The sequence below is a fragment of the Microcebus murinus genome, chromosome 12, assembly GCF_040939455.1.
Source record: "Microcebus murinus isolate Inina chromosome 12, M.murinus_Inina_mat1.0, whole genome shotgun sequence".
NCBI classification, from domain to species: domain Eukaryota; kingdom Metazoa; phylum Chordata; class Mammalia; order Primates; family Cheirogaleidae; genus Microcebus; species Microcebus murinus.
The window spans coordinates 27,537,837-27,560,032 of record NC_134115.1 but is presented as its reverse complement, the minus strand read 5'-3'; the positions used below and the strand labels follow the sequence as shown (position 1 = coordinate 27,560,032).

The window sequence follows — 22,196 nt, the reverse complement described above, 5'->3', positions numbered from 1 at the left end:
ACTCACTGGGGAAGACAAAGCAATATCCCTCAAAGCACAGTATGTAAGGGTTGGTTCCTTTGGATTCTCAATAGTTTGTAAAATAACAAACCAAGAGTGACTACTGTACATTTTCCAGAAAGTTCCTAGTTGGTATGTTTCTGGGAACATAAATTGAGCTTTCAAGCACACACCCAAGGTTGTTCTACTGCTGTGTATGGCAATTAGACCACTGGCTAAATACTATCAGCAAAGCTTCACATACACAACAACAATACAAACCCTCCTGGAAATTTAGCACAAGCATTTGTTGATGGAACCAAGCACAAAATTGGCTTAGCTATGTCTCTCCTGCACAGTGAATAGCACACTGGTAATTTCAGTTTGTTTTCCCCCCTGTTATCCAACCCTAATGAACAAAAATTTTGAATGACACTTTAGTGAAGATCAACTAGGGTAATATTAGTGGCATGGTTAATAATGGAAATGTCTGGATAGCAGGTGTGTATTGATTATGTCCCCAATTGTCTAAGTATTTCCTTAATTACCCTTCAGGACACAATAGAGAAAACGGTCTTAAGAGGGATAAACGAGAACATAAAGGGCTAAGGGTTTTGTACTGCAATAAGGTTGATGCCCTAAGTACCCTGCTTCTGTTTGTTGCTCAGATGCATGGAGAGCTTATTCTTATTTGAGTTCTAGGGTGTTGTACCCAACAGAGTAAGAAAAGTAGCTCCCAAACTAAAGTAGAGTCACAATGCTGAGCAAAGAATAGGAGACTAGGAGTTTGGAGTTCAGGTTCAGGTAAAAGCTCTGCCAAGTTAATTCATGTGATGAATCTAGGCAAAACACATGACATTTTCCCAGTTGGTTTTCCTATCTACAAAACAAAAGCAGTGAACTAGATGATGCTCCCTGTCTGGATTCCTGTTGCACGTTGTATCACTAAAGGGCATTTAACACTTGCTGCTTTATAATGCAGCTCTTTGCATAGAGAGCAGATGTAGAACACAGTGGTGCAGGAGTGGGATCAGATGCAGACTTCTTGGGTCTGCCACTTATGAGCAGTCTGACTTTGAGCCTATTACTTGAACTTTTGGGGCCTCAGTTTTCTTATTGGCAGATGGGAATAATAATGGTACCCACTTCAGGGTATTGTAAGGATAAAATCAGTTATTTCTTGTGGATTATTTAGAACAGTGCTCAACAAACACTAGTTATTGCTGACTTATTTGTAAGACTAAGTTCTTTAAGTAAACAACTATGCTTTATTTATCTTGCCACCCCTACCGTGCTTTGTATATTATAGACACACAAGCAGATATGATAGAGCAAGAGGCTAATAGAAGTACTGTCAAAGGAAAATATAACAGAGAGAACAGACACAATTTATTTTAAATGACAGATATTTGAGTTCTCATTTTTGTCACATTTGGAAAAGCTGAAGAAATTTGACATGCATTTTGCCTTCATATGAAGCATCATAAAAGCATCGTGGTGTAGAAAGTATAGAGGAGCCACTTTTCCCACAGTGAGCCTATGGGCGATATTCCAGGTGAAACAGCCATTGAATGAGCTGCACTGTAATGGGGAGTGGGGCACCGGAGAAGGGAGCTGGACTTTGGGGTGCCCAGGAGCATGTCGAAGAGGAAATGAACCATTCCAGCTCTACTAGACTGTACTCATGGTGGGGCTATAGATGTAAGACACTTTCAGTATACCCATTCTGATAGGATATCTGGTTGTGGCTAGGGATTGGGAATCCATTTAGGCTTTTTGTCATTCACCAAGTTTAAAGAGAGAAGATACCTTTGGTTCAGATTTCAGTCATTATCAAATGTGAGCATTAAATCTGTTATGTTGGTCTCAAAAGGTTATATACATCCTTTCTATGTGATTTGAAAATGTTACTTTGTATAATGTGTCCTTAACCAGCCTTTCTTCCATTAGGCTTTTCCTGAGTTGAGTCTTCCCTTCTGTTTTAGGAGTGAGGATTGCCAGAAGAATGGGCGAGCAAGAGAAAAGAAGGTATGTCAAACATAGCTGTGCTGGCTCCTCACGCACAGATTAACTCCCATGCCACATGAATGGCTGACTACTAGGGTTCCTGTTTCCTTCCTTCCTTCCTTCCTTCCTTCCTTCCTTCCTTCCTTCCTTCCTTCCTTCCTTCCTTCCTTCCTTCCTTCCTTCCTTCCTTCCTTCCTCCCTCCCTCCCTCCCTCCCTCCTTCCCTCCCTCCCTTCCTTCCTTCCATCCATCAAAGCAATATCTTCTTATTGCAAAAAACACTTAGCAGTTTTTGAAGGTTCAAAGTGAAAAGTGTCACTTCCTATATTCCCTCCCTCACCTCGAGTCTCTTAGAAACTGTCACTAATAATTGTTCACCTGTGTCTCTTCAGCTATTTTATAAACATATATATATGTGTAATTTTTAAGAAACATAAATGTGATTATACTAAACATACAGTTGCATTATTGTGGAACTTCTGAATTAAAAAAAGAAAAGAAATACTCTTGAATATCTTTCCATGTGAGTCCAACAGAGCTATTTGCATTACTTATAATGCTTTCACAGTATTTCACTGCATGTCTACATATAATTTGTTTAATGAGTTGCTTACTGAAGAATCTTTAGGTTATTTCCACTTTATTACCATAAGCAATATTGTAGTAAATATGTGTAGAATGAATTCCTACAAGTAAAATTACAAGGGTAAAGCATATGTACATTTAATATTTAATAGGGGTAGCCAAATTATCTTACAAATAAGATTGCCCTATTTATACAGCCACCAAAAATGTATAAGTGTATATTTCCATATATATTTTTTGACATTAAATATATTTAACCTTTAGTTTTTGCCAATTTGGTAAGTTTAAAATATTTCATTATCTTAATTTTCATTTTCTTAAATCTGAAAGAAGTTGATCATTTGTATTTTCTTCTCTATGATCTTCCTATTGATATATTTTTCCCAGTTTCCTGTAAGGCTTTCCACATTTTTCTTTTTGATTTATATATACTCTTTATATATTATGGAAATTAGCCCTTTGTCATAGCAGCAAATATTTTCTTTGCATTGCCATTTGTCTTTTGAATTTGTTCATTGTATTTTCTAAAGGGGTATTTAAACATTTAATTTATTTTCCACTGAAAGCTAGCTTGTATGAATAGAAAAATCACAGTATCTATGAGTTTGTTATTATAAATCAATGAAAGAAAAAGATACTAAGGCAAAAATAGAGCAAAGAAATTGCTTTACATATAGAGTATCCAGAGAGGAAAGGTAAGGTTTATTTTCCAAGTTCTTGCTTGTGGTTTCATTAAATCTGTACAGCAATAGATACTCCTAGGTTTTGTTCACTTACTAAGGTAGAAGGGAAATCTTAACTGTCTGTAGATCTACCATCTAGGTTTGACTGAATAATGCAAGCTAAAACAAAAGAAAAACTAACTAAAGTTGGACCACGTGTATCTCAACCTCTAAAACAAAATGACCCAATACACTATTTATTGAGGAAGTCTAGTAATTATCTTTTTGTATTTGTCATCAGCAATTACACACAATTATATATTTACTGGCATTCTGAAGGCTTCAAGAGCTCTTCAGCACCAACTGTAACTTGCCGAATCATTAGTTATCACTTAGGAGTTATTGAGGTATAAGAATGCAAATTGAGTAATTGGTATAAGAAAGTTTTAAATTCCTCACATAATTTTCTGCTCATCAGAGTCAACAGAGTCAAAGGGTTGGCTGCTCTTATCCTCTAAGAAAGGAGAATAAGAGTAGCCCGCCTTTTCTTTTCTTCTAGGAGAGCCAAGGCCCAGTTATAACCTTTTCTTTCCAGGATGGATGGGATTGGCCAACAACCTCCATTCTACTGCCCATTGCCAAGATTACAGTAATGTGTAGGCCACATAAAAGTTATTTTCCAGGATTGATCTTTGAAGCATTAACATCAAGAGAATAGTGTCATAGAAACACAGAATCTGTTCTTCTATTTATTTTTAATATTTTGGGACTTAAAATGTTACCGAATGATGTGTAAGAAAGTATGCGGTAAAGGATCCATGAAGGAATGCTCATGAATTGTGCATGCCAGTGCATATATAATTGTTTTGAGCCTTAGGGGATCTGTTTGGGTTAGTTAACTTAAAAGGTTAATAAAACCAAGATGATCTAAAATAATCTATATCATTTTAGACAGCTTGTCTCAACTGGATTTCCGGAGCTAGTGCAAAGCTCATCAGCCATATATCACTAAAGCTCACAGGTGAAGAGTGGAAGGGCCAGATATGAATCGCTGAATCGCAGCTGCAGGAGCTATTTATGGGCAGGGTTCTCCAATGAGCACATTCAGCATACAGGAATATCTTATTTATGAATGGCAGATACATTTTATCTCATGTGCCAACTCCACCCAATTCTTAATGACCACCTGGAATGCTATGTTGAAAAGGTGTGGCAAAAACTATTAGTCCCCTCCCCCCAATACCTAGTCTTCCCTTCATTCATAGTAATAGTATTTAGCTAGCTATGTGTTTGCCTAGGATAAAGACTGTGTTTTCTAATCCCCTTTTAGCCAAATGTTAACATGTGACAAAATACTGACACATAGGATGCAAGCCAAAGTGGTGTGTGTGACTTCCTCCTCGTGCCTTTAAAGGGAAGGGTTATGCCTTCTCTTGTTCTTTTTTCCTGACTGCTTCTGGCTGGAATGTAGAAATGACGGTGAGCTTCCACGGACCATGCAAGCAAGAACAGCAGAGCGAAAGAAAGGAGGAGTCTGAGCCCTCACAACTGTGAGCCTACCACGTCAGATCTGAACTCACCTTCGGAATAACATAGGAATAGGGGATAAAGCCCTTTCTCATTTAAGTATCTGTTATTCTGAGTCATTGTTACTGAGGCAGGACTTGTGTCCTAAGGTCAAAAGGTTCTGAGCTGCATGAAAGCTCAGTAGGAAAAGTGTCTTGCTAGGTTGGCAATGTTGGCCTTGGGCAAGGGACCCAAAGACCTGTTGCCACCTCTGATCTCTTATTATATGAATATATAATACAAGTTACTCTAAAATGGAAAACTCTCTAGAAGAAAACTTTCATTAGTATCATACCCCCCTTTTATCATCTTCTCCTCTCTCTCTTTCTCTGTGTTACTGCTGACCAACCCAAGGTTGGTCTCTTTGTATTTGGTAAAAATGCAAAGAAATGAGACTGGCTGAACAACCATAATAAGAATAAAAATAAATGATGTATGTAGTATTTATGATATATTGTTTATTTATATATAAATGACTATAGTCTTTAAAGAGAGGTTCTCAGGAAACTAGATATTTATTTCAGTGATGCTGCCGTTGCTAAAACATTTTTGGAATTTTTTGAAACTGTTATATTTCTTATAATAACTTGACTGGGTCAAATCACTTAAAGTCTTTATCAAACATTTATTATACACAACATAAATGTCAGTGTGGGCGTCAGAGACATTGGTAAATTTGTTGAGGCTGCCAGCAGTGCTCTTTAGATAATCTCTGTCAAATTTCCATGATAAGTTGGCTTCATAATTTAACAGTGCAACACTAATGCATATAAGGGATTTACTATGGTCCACAGAAGTGAAAGCCATACACCAGAAATGGAATGTGAATTTTTGAAAAGCACTGCTTCATGAATTTACTCATTCACTCAAGATTTATCTTACTACCCTGCCCCTTATTTCCAAAATACTTCTCAGTAATTTATAGATTAAAAATTAGAGTTCTCTTTACATTTGATTTTGAACTCTTTATTCTGCTAGAACCTTGAATTATTAAACGACCCCCCAGGCAATGCCTTTTAGGCTCTCCCGGGCCCATGGGCAAAGCAACCCCGTTTCTGAGCCCTTGTTTCTACCCCCAAGTCAGCTAATAACTGTGGACTGTAGGACTTCTCTGAGCATCAGGGACTCTGACAGGAAAGCTCCCAGCACTGAGCACATTTCTGGAGTCACTGAGCCTGAAATACATAAAGCAGCGGAGCTGAGAGTGGGTGCTGTCGGATTGGAAATTCCGATCTGATTTACTTCTTGAGTTAGTTCTGCCTGTTAAGCAGGCCGGTTTGTCTCTTCAAATGAAGAACAGCTTCCTTACAGCCATTATGGCAGAAAGGTCGATTCATGTCCATTTACAGTTTTCAAACATGCTGAGAGCTCTAATACAGACAATGACTTTGGTCCTTACCCAGGAGGGAACAGGTTTAGGATTCAGCACAAATGAAGTTAGCTGTGAGGAAGAACTCTCCAACAGCAAGTGATATTAAGATCTAAAGGAGGTACCGGGGCTGACACCCAGCCTTCACTGTGGATTTAGGGCCCCAAAGTCTTCACAGGTTGTTAAATATGTATTTTGAATCTCACTGCCATTCACTAGTGATGTTTTTTCTACCTATGTCTTTAAACTTGGATGGACTGTCTTGGAAAAGTGTGATCTTGACAAATGAAGAGTGTGTTATTGGAATGATTTAGTTTAAAAAAAAAAAAGAAAGAAAACTCAAAAGAACATTCTCAGAGTACCTTGGAGATACTATTGGTGCTTGGGCCAGGCAACGATTCACGAGAAACTGTCCTGCATATCGCAGGATGTTAGCATTCCTGCTCCCTCTCCCATGCCATTAATAAGCACCAGAAATTGTGACAACCCCAAATTCCCTCTCACATTTTTAAATGACTCTTCAAGGAGGCAGTGTCACAGTAGCTGAAAACTCCTCCGGAATTATCACCAAAAATGATGGTGAAGGAAACAGGATATAAATGATGCAGTCATGAGTACTTACTTCTGATTATGGAAATATCACATGCAACAACATGCTTTAATTTGGTGGGTGTCACCTCACAGACATGAGGCTTTTAAAGCAAAATCTCCTGTAACCAGTTGGATTTGACCCTCTTTGACTCACCTGTGCACTTGCATGTTCGTGGTGTTCCTATATCATGCAACTCAGTGGAAAGGGGAAATATTTATTTCTCACTAGAAAGCACAGCTTATTAGGGATGACATTCTGTCCTACTGGGAGACGTTATTATCATTGTTGTTATTTTATGTGAGTAAGCACACTATCATACATAGATAGGTGTGTTGGCTTAGGAACTTCATATTTTTTCCAGACACTTCTAAATACCAATATCCTCAAATACTAGATTTGATTATATTTTATGAATTCTGCAATCATTTCTGCTACTTGTTTACTTAGAAATGCCAAGCCCGTTTTAATCTGCTGCCTTAGAGAAAAGTGCTCCAGGTGGCTTCGTGAGATGAGGCCATGTTCAAATGTCAGACGTTACTCTTGGGCAAGGAAAGAGCAAAGCATCACATTCTCTTAAAAGCAAACCTTGAAAATAGCAAAAGCACTGGTTACGGAAATCTAAAAGTACCCAGACATCCCTATCAATGAATATTGCAAAATTGGTATCTCTATAACGTCTGCCATGGAGAAATAATCCCATAGATTGGATTTAGTCTGACATAGATTTCACTTTCAAGTAGGGAGATAATAAGGTCAGAAAATTTTAGTCTCATAATGAAATTTCCTACACCCAAGTCTGATGTTCACAACATAATTAGATGTGCAATCCAAATACAACTTCCATATAGCCAAATCTCAAATAACATTCAAATACAAAAGAATAAAGCCTTAATCAAATGGAGCTCAAAAATAAATAGATTACTGTCCTCTCCCTCTTCTTTTTGAATAAAATGGAAAATTACAAGAGGAAAATCTGATATTGGCCCAAATCTAAGTTTTTAAGATATAGTCTGGGCCAATTCACATTCGGCCTGAGTTCCAGTGCCCCCCACAATCCTAATTGGCATTTATGATTACTCGGATACACGGATGCCTCTTGAATCTCTAAAGAAAGCTGGGATTTTCTCTATTATAGACTGTTTACTAAGGCAGGAGGGACAACTGTGGTTTAAAATATATTATAAACAGTATAGAAAAAATAAAAGGGTTTTCTAGTGATTGTTGCAGTGACCAAGAAATTAAGTCAATTGCTCTTTAACAAGCAAGATGAATAGAGGCTTGATGACATGTGGCAAAATATAATTTTAAGCCTTTCTTTTCCCTGACCTCTTTCTGTAACTAAAAGGTGTACGTGGCTTCTCTTTAACAAGGAAAGGCAGGTCCTGATTTGTGATAAAGATATTTGGATGAACGCCATGGTCTCTGATGGGCTTTGAGGGGAAGGTCTGAATCTCAGGTGGGAACCTACTGCAGTGAGGCTATGTAGACGCGGTACACGGTTTCCCACGGGGAGACCACCATGCCTCGGAGGAGGCAAGAAGGGAACCAAAGTTTCTGAACTTCCACGTTCCAGAATCCTTTCATTTAATCACAACACTGAGGAATTATTATCCCTGGTCCACAAGTGCAGAAACAAAGTCTGAGAGAAATACAATAACTTGCCTAAGGTCACAGAGCCATGATGACGTGAACTCCCAGGTCTACCTGCCACTGTCAGCTTGTACCACTGGCAACAGGCACAGACTTCCTCTTCTCCCAAAAGTTATATTCTTCCCTTCAAACCCTTAAAAAGGAAATCACAATTTCTGGGGACTTTTCTAATTTCATTTCCAAGAATTGCAATGTTACATGTGTTTTACATAGATTTTGGCTAGCTGAGAGTAGAACTTGTGACTAGAAAAGATGATTATCAGATGTTTGAGATAAATGTTAGCATGCAATATTGTATTTCTTAATTTTTATTTTTTGAAAGAATTGTTGAAAAATTCTTGAATCAATATATGCCATGATGTTGCTATGGAGTTAAGGAGATATTTTTAAAATCTAGCCTAGGTATGGCCAACAGTTTTTTAAAAAAATAATTATGAATGAAATGATATGCTGTCTTGATCTTCTTCATAATTTTCCAAGGGAGAAAGTAGATGGTTATATGGATAGAGGAAATAAGATCGATCATGGGCTGATAAATGGGTGATAGTTACAGGGTAGTTGTAATAATATTCTCTCTTATATTTGTTTGAAATTTTTTACTCATAAAAATGTTTGTAAAATATATGCTTAGGATTTTAAATTCTCATCAGGATACATAGATACTACTTTCTGGAATAGTGCCTTGGTACTCATTCTTTCAGCTAACACAAGATTATTGAACAGCTGTTCAAACTATATATACTCAAACTATGAATATATTTCTAGCAGTATGCTAAGTTGACTTAACTTATGTGAATATGTGAACAGCAATAAGATAAATATTAAAAATTATTTATTATGGACCTTTGTTTACTTAAACACTTCAAAGGTGTGGGTCATTTTTGATATTTCACTTAGCCATCTCTCTGCATCTCGGTGTGATCTTTTAGATTAATGATTTTATGTTCTTTTAAATGCCAGACGTAACATTTCTTTCATCCATAGACATGAATAGTACTCTAGGGACATGGTATATAGAGAACAGCTTAGGCCTCCCTCCCTCACCACTCTCTCCCTCTTTCTTACTTGCCAGGCAGAATCCCAAATTGATGCCTATTCTACCACTGCAGCAGAAGATGGCTGAAACGAACCCAACACGGTGCTGATGATTTACTCTAAGTTTGTGACCACAAATATCAAGTGCGCTGCAAGGCCACCCCACATTTTCCTAGTCTGTTTACTCTCTTTTTTTTTTTTGAGACAGAGTCTTGCTTTGTTGTCCAGGCTAGAGTGAGTGCCGTGGCGTCAGCCTAGCTCACAGCAACCTCAAACTCCTGGGCTCGAGTGATCCTTCTGCCTCAGCCTCCCAAGTAGCTGGGACTACAGGCATGCGCCACCATGCCCGGCTAATTTTTTTATATATATATCAGTTGGCCAATTAATTTCTTTCTATTTATAGTAGAGACGGGGTCTCGCTCTTGCTCAGGCTGGTTTTGAACTCCTGACCTTGAGCAATCCGCCCGCCTCGGCCTCCCAAGAGCTAGGATTACAGGCGTGAGCCACAGCGCCCGGCCTTGTTTACTCTCTTAGTCTCTAAACTGAATGTAGTTCTTTTCTGTCTCTAAATCTCCAATACCACCTTGTCTTTCACACTCTCAGCCAATGGCCTCCTATATTATTTTATTTAGATATAGAGGCTATCTATAAAGAACCATCTGATCTTCCCACCAGACAATGTTCTATCCTACTCATATCCGTGTCCACATACTCTGCCTTCCCTCCTGTTCTTCATTTGTGCATGGAATTTCGCCCCTTCCATCTTCTCAAGGACTTTGTTCAAATTCCTTAGAGATTGGTCCCCAATCCCCCTTACTTTTCTATCAAAGCTTACTCGGTGGGTGCTGTCATCTAGTGTCATTGTTTTAAGGATACATTGGTGTCTCTAAGGATGACTATGCAGCATCCTTGATGTATCTGTTCCCTCCCCTGAATGCTCAATTCATTACCAACCCTTCTTGGGCTCTATCTTCAAAATATATCATAGGAAAAATATTGCATAATACCATTTATATGAGGTACCTAGAATAGGCAGATGCGTAATGACAGAAAGCAGAATAGTGGTTACCAGGAGCTGGGGTAGGGACTGAAAGGGAGGTGGTTATTTAATGGGTACAGAGTATCAGTTTGGGATGATGAAAAAGTTCCGGAGATGGATGATGGTTATGGTTGCACAACAACACGAATGTCCTTAATGCCACCAAAGTGTACACTTAAAAATAGTTAAAATGGTAAATTTTAGGTTAGGTATATTTTACTGCAACTTGTTTTTACTAGCTCTACTGCTGCCATCCTTACTCAAACCATTGTCACCTCTTACCTGTATTATTGCTGTTGCCTCCTGAAAGCATCTCCTTGCTTTTAATCCTGTCCCTAACCTCAGTCTAATCTCTACACACAACAGCAGAGTGATGTCTTAAAGCATAAGAAAGATCTAAGCTAACTATTTATTTGCTAAAGGAGTGATGAGAATTGTTCCTTGCATATTAAGTTTGGGGTTTAGAAAATTGCAGACGGGAGAGCATTGTGAAGCAGGTAACGGATCATGTCCGGAAAGGCTTCCCTTTTATCATGGAAGCTCATCAATAAGCGATGAAAATGCTTCAGTCCTGACTGTTGGCAGCAGGGATGCATGGGGGTAGGGGGTTGGGCGGGCTGCAATGAAATGTCTAAAGCCAGAGTGTGGAGAAGAAGGTCAAACTCAAACACTGGTGCTTGTCATGTTATCAGTGATCACTGTCATGTTGATGAGAACAGGATTTATGGGCCCTCTGAGCAGTATTCACTTAATATTTAAGGGGAGTATTTTTCAGACTCGTATGCCATTTATGGAAGGAAACAGGCTTGTTGATAGGTTGCTACAGTACCAAGGTCACCTGTAGGTGATGAGGAAAGGGGATGGCATTTCAGTGAGGAAAGCACTGAGTACGTTCAGACATCCTTGGGACCATCCCGAGCTTAAGAGGTGGTAGACAGTGTTATTGTGCTATAGTGTCTCATTTTTGGGAAATTGAGTTCCATACTTGTAATTTAGATTTCCTAAACTTTTGAAGCAGGAAATTAAGAAGTAAATGGAATTTTTAGGATGAACTTATAGAATAAAATTTTATTTTTAGAAAGAAGAATCACATAGTTTCTGGATTAGAAAGTAGATTTGCTGTTCTAAAATATTGCCTGGGGATGGCATGAAAAGTTTGTATTCGTACTCTTGCTATTTCACGTGATGGCCAGGTCAACTCTTTACCTGTCCTTCTCAGCTCTGTTCTGGGGGCCTCTGTGTTCTCAGTGGGCACTTTGCTTTGCTGCTAACTGATCAGAGACCTTGAGGTCCTGCTCTATGTACTTCAAAGAGCCTGGGTCACTTTTTACCCTCTGAGGAGCTTGCTGCTCCCTCCCTGCTTTGGAGGTGAACGTAGTTAGAAGGAGGTGAGCTAATGACTTATGAGTCACTCACTTGAAGGGCAAGACACGATCTAAGTTTGCCTGGGCCCAGGAGGCCCGAGGACATGGGACTTTCAGTGCTGAATCTGAGAAAGGCCCAGGCAAACTGGTACAAGTTGGTTACTCAACAAACACTATTAAGTCCAGGGGTGAAACTGGAGCTAACTCCTGACATCATCCACTACAGCTCACAGGCAAATTCCTAACCCTGTTCCTCTTAACTTCCTGTGACCCCAGGGATCTCCCTTCCCATTTAATTATATTCACTGAACGGGAGTCTGTGAGTTTCTATGAAACCACAAATACAGTCCTCAAAATAAGTTCTCTGGGAGCCGGGTCCATGCCTCTCCTTTACTTTGTACCCTAGATCCCTACTTTGTCCCCACTTGTCAATGTGCCCCTGTGCTGCTACCTGCTTTGATAAGCTAGCACGGGGCTGATGTCTCCATGAATAGGATGTGATGTGTCCCTGGTGATCTACCCAACGACTAGCATTTGGTGGTGGCTCCTCCAGCTTCACTGACCTCCTGACCATCTGTGGTGGCCTGCTTTTCAGCTCCACACAGCTGGGCTCTGCTCCCTGGGCCTGCCCTGCATGGCCACCCACATATATAGCACCTCTGCGAGCTTAGGAGAAAGGCACCTCTCCAGGCACATAAATTACAAAAGGACACTCCCTCTGGTATAACCAATTAGAAGAAGGTACCATTTTCTCTGGGCAGCCAGGAAAGCACAAAGCTTGACTAACAGAACCCTGGCTGGGTTTTAACCCCAGCTCCCAACCCCTTTGCTGTGTGCATAACTTACATAACCACACATCCAGCTCTGCTCTCACACTACCGACTAGCCAGCTCAGCTGCCAGGCCAGGGACAATGCCATGCTTTGCCCATCTAGGCAGATTCTGTCTCACTACCATAGAGTACTGAACTTGACCGTGAATTTATTCCTGGTCTCCCTTCTCCCAATTCCTTCAGCTTCCAGCTTACTCCTATTTAAGCTCTCATTTTTAACCTGATGGTATAACAAAAACAACGCTGTAGCCTATAAAAAAACCTAAGTAGATAACAATGATTACATAACATCTTCCTTCTCCATCAACTATTGTAATGAAATTCAGTTTTAATAGTTACAGAAAACCCTACCACCCATTGATAAAAGTGCTTTGTTACATTTGATCTCTGCTGGTCTCTGGATCAGTTTTCTAGTCTTTTCTACTCTTTATTTTTATCCCCCAGAAGATGTTCACCAAGGGACAATGCTGTGTTTCTTCTTTCCAAAGACAGATGGGAAGGGAGGTTCCTAATACAATTTTTATTTCAAACCAAGGCCAACATTTATTATCCCAGACTTCACTGTGAAAAAATATGAAAGTACGAAAATTGACTGCTTAAACAGTAATAGTCTTTAAAAGGTGGAACCGGCCGGGCGCTGTGGCTCACGCCTGTAATCCTAGCTCTTGGGAGGCCGAGGCGGGCGGATTGCTCAAGGTCAGGAGTTCAAAACCAGCCTGAGCAAGAGCGAGACCCCGTCTCTACTATAAATAGAAAGAATTTAATTGGCCAACTGATATATATATAAAAAATTAGCCGGGCATGGTGGCGCATGCCTGTAGTCCCAGCTACTCGGGAGGCTGAGGCAGAAGGATCACTCAAGCCCAGGAGTTTGAGGTTGCTGTGAGCTAGGCTGACGCCACGGCACTCACTCTAGCCTGGACAACAAAGTGAGACTCTGTCTCAAAAAAAAAAAAAAAAAAAAGGTGGAACCACAAAAGAGGGTATAGGATGAGAAGGTGTGGTCTGATAGGTCTCACATACCAGTTCTGGGATGAAGTGTCTATAGCAAGGAAGACCCATTTGGGGTAGTTGCAGAGAAAAGTTCAGAGAAGAGAAAAGGGATTTGGACAAGTTGAATCACATTACACTGAACTTTTGAAAAGTAATCTAGCCAAAGAGTATCTTTTGTTCTCTGGAATGGCAGGCTTTGGAATTTCAATTAATTAGATCAAAGTTTCCCTGATGGGATATGTAATTACTACAAAGTTCGAGTTTGCTATGAAGCCTCACCTGTTACTTTATGAAAACAAATGACTTTTGTTTTGTAGGGAAAGACAGTAGATTGTTTTCATACCTCAATCACATTTAAATGCAAGCTACTTAGTGATCTGGGGAGCATTACTGTTTTTATGATGCTACCTTTTCACAGTTAAAACAAATGTTTACGCACCATGGAGCACATACGTACTTAAGAGGTGATGTTAGTGTAACCATTTGATATGTACTCCGTGGTTTGCATGCATATACACATATATCTAAACACACATGTATCTAGAGGCAATGAATGAAGACATATATAAAATTAAGAGACAGAATTAAAATTTCATCAAGATAATTTTACATGATGCTTTAGCTTAGAGAATGTTCAGTTCCCTTGAAATGCCTTCCTATAGCCAGAGATATACTAAGATCAAAATTTGATTTTTTTTTTCTTTTTTTTGGCCACCAAAAAGAAAAGTTTAGTAAATAAAAACAATTTTTCTTGGGTGCCTTTCCTCCTTAGAGTACCATATAAAAGAAGTAGGAAAAGTTTAGAAAGAAAGTTTATCTGCCTTCACAAACCTCAGATGGGATTGAATTTTTTACCCATGATAGATGAGCTTGCATTCACTAATTGGGTAATCAGTTCCTACACTTCCACTTGTCCACCTCTGGATGTCTTCCTCTCATTCTAACCACTAGCCCAGTAGAAATAATGGCCCGTGTTTAAAACTTGCTCAAGTTTTTATGATATTGCTGCATGGTGTACTTAAAGTTATTCACTTTAGACATACTTCCCATGAGGCATGACAGTGGGAACAGCAGCCCAGCCTACTTACTTGTGTTTATCTTCTGGAGTGAAATATGCTTTTCCAGTTGTCTCCGGAGTTTCACCTCTGCCCCATATTTTCCAGTGGTCCCATTGTCGGCCAGAATGAAATGGGAATGCATGCTGTTGAGAACCGTGAGCTTGCTCATGGGATTGGACATGGTCTGGTATGGCCGGACAACCTGCAAGGTATCAAAAGGAAGAGGCAGAAGTCAGAGAAAAGAGAATAAGATATGAAAAGGAGACTCAGACAGAGGAAAGAGAGAAAGAACATGATTTTTTTGGTACAGTGCAAGTGTAGTCTACATCCTCTTCCTAGTATTGCTTTGGGATAGAAGCAAGATTTATGGTAAAAGTTTCATTTGAAGCAAGACTATGATTAAAGGAGTATTTATTTATTCAGAAAATAGAGTTCGTGCTTTCATTGTACTCAAAAACTGGCATACCAATGATTGTTTCACACTGAAGTTAATCTTTTATTTGCTAATTAACCCCAAATAATTTTTAAATCTAGTTATTTTGTTTCTTTCCTTTCTCTACCATGTTTATACTGTAATAGGCACAGCAGAACACTCATGATTCTAGAGAACAGTGCAGGTAATGTGATCTTTTCTCTCAAACCCATTCAGTAATCTGAAGGTCCATTATTCAAAATCAACATTGTTCTTATTAGATATCTTATTTAAATGGAAATCTTGATTGTAAAATAATCATCTCATGAGACAAATATGAATCAGGCCGAAAATGTTCACCTCTTATTCTACCTTTTTTGTTGTGTAATTCATGGTGAATTACACTACCTAAAATAGAACAATTGCAGTGTGGTTTTTCAGAGTTTTGGTATAAAAAGAAAAGCAATACCTATTGTGAGCTAGTTGCTTTATACACATTATCTATATTCTTTGCAAGAATCCTACAGAGTTTATGGTGTAATGTTCATTTTATAGATGAAGAAACTGAGAAATGTAGAGGTAAAGTAAATTTTCCAAGAGTTTACTACACACAACCAGAATTGACACCCAGGTCTGGCTGATTCCCAAATGTATGTTTAGTTCCCTTTCTCACACTGCTTAGACCCAGAAACATAAGATGATGTGTTGGAAATCTATTCCTAAAATATTCAGTAGGAACTTCACTGAAGACTATGAAAAGGGAACATTCAGTAGGCTCATTGTTGTATGGTCTCAGTATAGCTATCACTGTACTGAATCATCAAAATTGACAGGACAGAAATGCTACTGGGTTTTTATTTCTGTGCCATTGCGCAGTGTGTACATTAATTATAGAGTTGAGATGCTCTTGTTCTTTTTCAGTTATGTAATAACTCACTATGAAAAGCTGTGGTAAGATTGAATAGTTTGTTAAAGGAATTACAAAGTGATTTAGTAAGGGCATTCTTCAATAGTTAAGATCTCATATAAGTCATTTTTTAGACTTTGATGCTGATTCAAAACTCTGACATTGCTATGTGCCTGGCAAATAAAACGTGCTCAATAAATAGTGAATGAATGAATAGGCATATTTGAGATAGACATGCTTTTGTTCAAAACTGAAAAAAAAAAATCCTCTTTTCTGAATTGTCAGGGAATTGACCTAATTAAATTATAAAATGTGTCTATAATTCTGAGCTTTTGAAATAGTCTTCAGTCCCATTAATATGTGCCCCATTTGTTAATGTGGCATTACTATGACGTTAATTCATAGCTTTATTTTAGTTGGCTCTTATTGATAAAGGAAGCCCATAACTTTTTTGATTATTGCCTCTAGTAATCGCATGGAACAGTCATCAATTACTCCTTTGTCTAGATAAGTGGATGAGATTCCCCTAAAATACAGAGACAGTAGTTTGCTAACCCCATACTGAGTTCTCTATCACTGGTTTCTTGTGGTTGAATTTCCCATTTTGTTGCTACTCATTTTTGATCATAAAACATTCATTCTACAGCAGAGTGCAAGTTAATAAATATTAATGCTTTATTGAAAAAGGCCTAGCAGAAAGACTTTCTCCTATTCTTAAAGTGCTTCTGCATTGTGATTTTGGACAAAAGAAAACACTTTAGTTACTGTTCTCTCTTTTTTAATGGCAGTTCCCACAAGACTCCACGTGAAGGAGGAGGAAGACCGAAAGCAGTCTGTGAAAGGCAGAGAACAGCAGATTTTTCTAGAGGATAAAAAGTGTGTGTGATGGTGAACCCCAGACATTTGTGCTGGCTAAGACACGAGTACATGTTTTTTAATTCCTAGGAACCTACCTAAAGACTACCAGTGAAAGTGAAATTTTTAAACAAATAAAGGAATGAAAAGGATTCTGGGCCAAGCTGATGTATTCTCAACAATCTGTGAATAAAAGAAGATCGTTAAATCATCTTTGTTCTATATACAGTATCTGTTTCCTCCATGACTGAATTCCAAGGACATTGGTGCTTCCGTCTTCTGACTTTGACCTTCTTTTCTTGTGAAACATAGCTCAGCCGCTCTTTGGGAACACTGCACATCTGAGTCAGTCGTGGCAGGGAGGTCAAATTTACAGTATGATTCATGAATTTTAATTTCTTCACCTCAATGATCCTCATTTCTTTCGATTGTATGTGAAGTCAAGTTAAAGGTGGTCGTATATTGGCAGAGAGTTTGTCTACTGAATAATAGGGGATATAACCCTGAAAAATAGATAAAATATCCCATTTTATTTTTCAGTTATTATTGGAGGAAGATGTGCTGAACACTGGGACAATGCTGAACACGTGAATCTTAGAAACTTGCTTGAATCCCAGTTCTTTTAATGGCTGTGTGAATCTCTCAGTTTTTTAATCTGTAAAAGGCAAATGATAAAACCGCTTACCTAATGGGGATTAGTTGGGATTATATGTGCAAAGTACCTGGCACCATGCCTGGCTTCTAGTAGGCACTTTATAAATATTAATATTAATTCCTTCTCTAGCTCTGTGCTATTTTTACCAACTCCAAGCTTATTTTCCAGTTGTTAACTAGTGATCAAAATGAAATGATAATGAGAAAAATCAGTGACTTTTGTTTTACTCAAGAGATTTAAATCAATGTAAGTAAAGATAAAAAATCAGCAATCTGTTGGCCAAATATACAAAGTGTTTTTTCTTTGCCATGTCCTCCAAAGCATCTAAGAGGGTTATGGTCTGGAACTATTTGTGGATTAACTGCAAAGTTAGAAATAACTCCCCAAATACTTCAGAGGAATGCAATTTGGTCTAACTTGCCTGCAAAATCCATTTAGTATTCTCCATCACAAATACACCAGCATTCTATTTTTGTTTGAATTATATTTGCATATCTACAAAAGATTTGCTGATCTTCCTGTTATGTTTCCCAAATAGAAAAAAATAATGTCTTCCTATAACATGAATACAGATGAATTTTTTCCTTTCTTTGAAGAAATTTTGGAGGTAATGCAACAATTTTCATTGCTAAGAGCTCATAAAAAGAGGGCAACTTTTTTGGAAGAGTTTCTGTGTGTGTGTGTGTGTGTGTGTGTGTGTGTGTGTGTATGGGGGGGATGAGTAAGAACAGGTGTGATGTATTCACAATTTGTAGGTATATTGGATTACTGTAGCATGTTTCTCAGACAGGGTTTCCTGAGAAAATTAAGTCCTAATGCCCCTAGAGCATCCATTGCATGTAATAGATCACTTTCTCTCCTAAGAATATAGGACAGTCACTCAAATAATTTTCTATGTTTTGTAGTTCAGATAAGGAACCTGAGTTGAGAAAGGGTGAATGATGTCTGAAAGGCCTTTATCAGGTGAGTTTTCATGATTTGTAAATATAGTAGTATCTATACTTAGAAGAGAAATTTGCTTAGAAATTCTAGGCTCTTAGTACTCTTTGATTATCATGGGTCAGAACACCTCTAAGTAATGACATTGTGCCTCTCTTTCTTGTTCCTAAAGAGTAAATGAGAGAATTCTTCATTTAGTAATCCATTGTACACCACTTAGTACTGGCTGACCAACAAAATTCTGGTTCTAAGGCCTCTGTATCCCTAGACTTTGAAACACAGAGGCCCTACAAAGTGAAGTCAGGGCTATTTAAAGGGTTAATGGAGGTAAAGCCCCTTTTATATAAGGCATTAGTAGGACATCACCATTGCAAGGGAAGGGATTGACTCAGAGACACTGAATTATGGAAAACTGAACATCCTTCATGCGCTGGTGCCAGGGGGTTGTTTGCATTTATGCTTCCTGGGTGGGCTTAGCTCAGTGATTAGGAAGCAGATCTAAGACACCTGCTTGAATTTTCCTAGCTATTTTCATGCATGTTCTGGGCTCACCCAGGAGTACTAAGCAGGAAGTCAGGAGATGGGGAGGGGAGGCTGTAGTTCTAGTTCCTCTAGTTACTAATTCGTGACCTTGGGCAAGTTTCTGAATTCATTCTTTTACTCACTCATTAAAAACCTCTTGAGGAAATACAGTATGCGGTAAATATCGGGTTGGATTGAGGAGATAAGTAATTGCACATCTAGGTAATATCTCACAATAAATGTTCAAAATATATTCATTGAAAGAAACTTTTTGGACAATAGTTTTCTCATCCATAAAATAGATGACTGTAATTTCTGATGGCTTCCTACCACTAAAATTAAGCATGGACAGCTTGTGTTAAAAAGCACATTTGCTCTTTTTAAGTTCCTGCATTACAATGACTTTCCATGTGCTTCCATGTGTGCTAGCTACAAAAAAAAAAAAAAGTACTACTCTGTTATCCCAGGTCTCTTCGATTTTATGGTGATTTCTACAATGAAAAGCCAGGTTGGTCATTTAGCACTCCTTTTCTGAACAGAATTGGACTAAATCAGGTTTCTATGCCATTAATCACAGGCCTTCTGCAATACCACTACCTAATGAGTTGTACATCAACATGCCTCAGGCAAGTAGCCCAAAGAGTTATTTTTTTCTCTCCGAATAGCACCGTGATTTTAATTTAGGCTGGAAGAAAATTAGCATTTATTGACCACTTATTGCATGCTAGGCATTGTGATAGACAGTTTCCCATGGATTAATCCATTTCATGCTTATTTTGTAGGAGGAGCCATAGGGGCTCAGAAAGGTGAGGTGTCTTGGCTATTTGCCCCACCAACCACATTCTTTCCTCTAAACCACATGTAGATCTTAAATTCCTTCACGGGCCAGGGGACATTTAGAGGGAAGACAGAGGACCTAGTCTGATTTTAAATTTACAGAGGATATTATGGTTGGTTTTGCTGTTGGACATTTTTTGCCGGTGGCTCAGCTGGGCATTAAAATCCTTCTGACAGCCAATCAGATTATTTGCAGAGGAGTCATCTAGAACTGTATGTATGCAGAGGTCAGGGAAGGCACCAGCGGGCAGCCAAATGGGGTTGTGCTTTGGGGAAAGAGAAACAACAGGAATGGCGAGGTTCTCTGAGGATCAGGCATCTGTTTCTGAGAGGGAAAAGGGATACCACTGAGAAGAGGGAAGCAACCTCTGTGTCTGAGATAAAGGAACATGGGGACAGAGAGAATGGAATGAAGAAAAGAAAAGCTCTGTGTGTCTTCATAATCATACAGAGGCCTGAGCCAGCAGGGGTGCTGGCTGGTTATTTCCTATTCAGGCAGCTCAGCTGTAAGTGTGGGTACAAAGCAGGCTCATGTGGAAACCCAGAGGCCGCCTCTCAGCTCCGCAATTCAAACAAGAAACCAGCAAACCCAGGTATCCATTTCCAAAGAGCGCCCAGATACTTTAGCTGTGGGACTCCCACTAAAATCCACGGGAGACACCGTTACATCTTTCCACAGCACTTGGAAAACATGTCCCTCAGTTTGTGCACGGCAGAGAGCAGCACAGTCCTTATTTCATACTTGCCACTTGCATGGACTCACTCCCTGTGCCCCGTCCTGAGTGGAACCCTGGCCCATTCAGCTCCGAGCCCCACTGACAGTGGAAAGAGGCTCTTGAGTTCTGAAAACAGGCTACTCTTCCTCTAGAAATTACCATGTAGCGATGTCCAGAAATTCTTTGAAACTCTTCCCTTAGTCTAAGTTGGATTCAGTGACTCACTTCTAAGTGATAGAATAAATCAGAAGTGCTGGTAGATGACTTCTAAAACTAGGTCATAACATAGGTTCCTCTTAGTGCTCTCTCAGATCTCTTACTCGGGGTGGGGGTGGGGGGAGCTGGCATGTTGTGAAGACAATCAAGCAGCCCTATGAAGAGGTCCACACTGTGAGGAACTCCTACCAACAACTGTGCGTGAGGCATCTCAGAGGAGGGTACTGTATCCCCATTCGGTCCTTCAGATGATGCTGCCCTCACTGCCATCTTGATTGTAACCTTGAGGAAGACCCCAAGCCAGAACCACCCAGATAAGCCACTCACACATCCCTGACCTCAGAAATCGTGTGAGATAATCAATGTTTGTTGTTTAAGTCATTAAGTTTGAGGTAACTGTTTTTTACATAGCAATAGATAACTATCACAATGGTGTATTATTATCTTCTTTCCTCTTTAAGGCCTCCTTTCTCTTTTATTTGGGACAGGTCAATGCATCATAATTTCATGGTCCCCAGTCTCCTTACCCTGCCCTGCCTGAGTTTTCTTTGCTGCCTGTCATTCCTTCCCCAGGCTCTAATCAGTTCCAGTTTCTGTTCCATTGTGGTGGCGACTAACTCTCCTCACACCTGAACACCATCCCTTCTCCCTTTGGCATGTGATCTGACCCCTGCCCCTACACACTAGCCAGTCGGGTGACCCTAAGAAAGTTATTTATCCTCCGTGTCTCAGTATCTTCATATGTAGATAATAATAATAATATTATTATTCATATGTAGAGAATAATAATAATTACAATCACCTCAGTAACTATTGGAAGGATTAAGTGAGAGATATAACTCACAGAACAATGAAGAGTGAACCCAAATAAATGAGAGCTGTTATTATTATAAAGAAGCAGTCTTGTTAATAGATAAGGATATGGTCTTTGGAGCTAGGTGGCCAAGTTTAAATCCCAGTAACATCCTCTACTCGTCATGGAACATTGGGCGGGTTACTTAATCTCTTAGTGTTTAGTTTTTAAAATGGGGAGGATAATAGTAAAACTAGAAAAATGACAATCTATGAGTGCTATTGTGAGAATTTAATGAGTTTGCCTATGCAAAAGTGCTTAGAAGGATGCTGACATTAGTAAGATATACAAACGTGTTGATATTGTTGTTGGTTATTGATATTGTTATTGATATTATTGTTATTGTTATTATTTTAGTGATAAACAATAAACTTCCAGGATAAAGCTCCTTCAACATCCTGACACCAACCCTCTGCATGTGTATTCTTTCCTCTTCTCTTTCAGTTACAAATGTACCTGGGGTCAACCTCGTCTTCTTGGCTCTGGACTCATCACCTCACAGCCCTTCCAGGACTTATGTCATCAGTGGCCTCCTTTTTATCACCATGTCCCTCT

General features: G+C 39.1%; 1 protein-coding gene across 10 annotated transcripts in view; it reads right to left on the bottom strand.

Annotated features, from left to right (window-relative positions):
• TRPM3 (transient receptor potential cation channel subfamily M member 3) overlaps window positions 1-22,196 on the bottom strand; it is a 529,331-nt gene that overhangs the window by 235,380 nt on the left and 271,755 nt on the right. For all 10 annotated transcript variants that reach the window (XM_020289309.2, XM_076008638.1, XM_020289312.2 and 7 more), the window contains exon 6: window positions 14,760-14,931. In XM_020289309.2, the coding sequence (XP_020144898.2) occupies window positions 14,760-14,931 (172 nt within the window). The remainder of the gene's footprint in view (window positions 1-14,759; window positions 14,932-22,196) is intronic.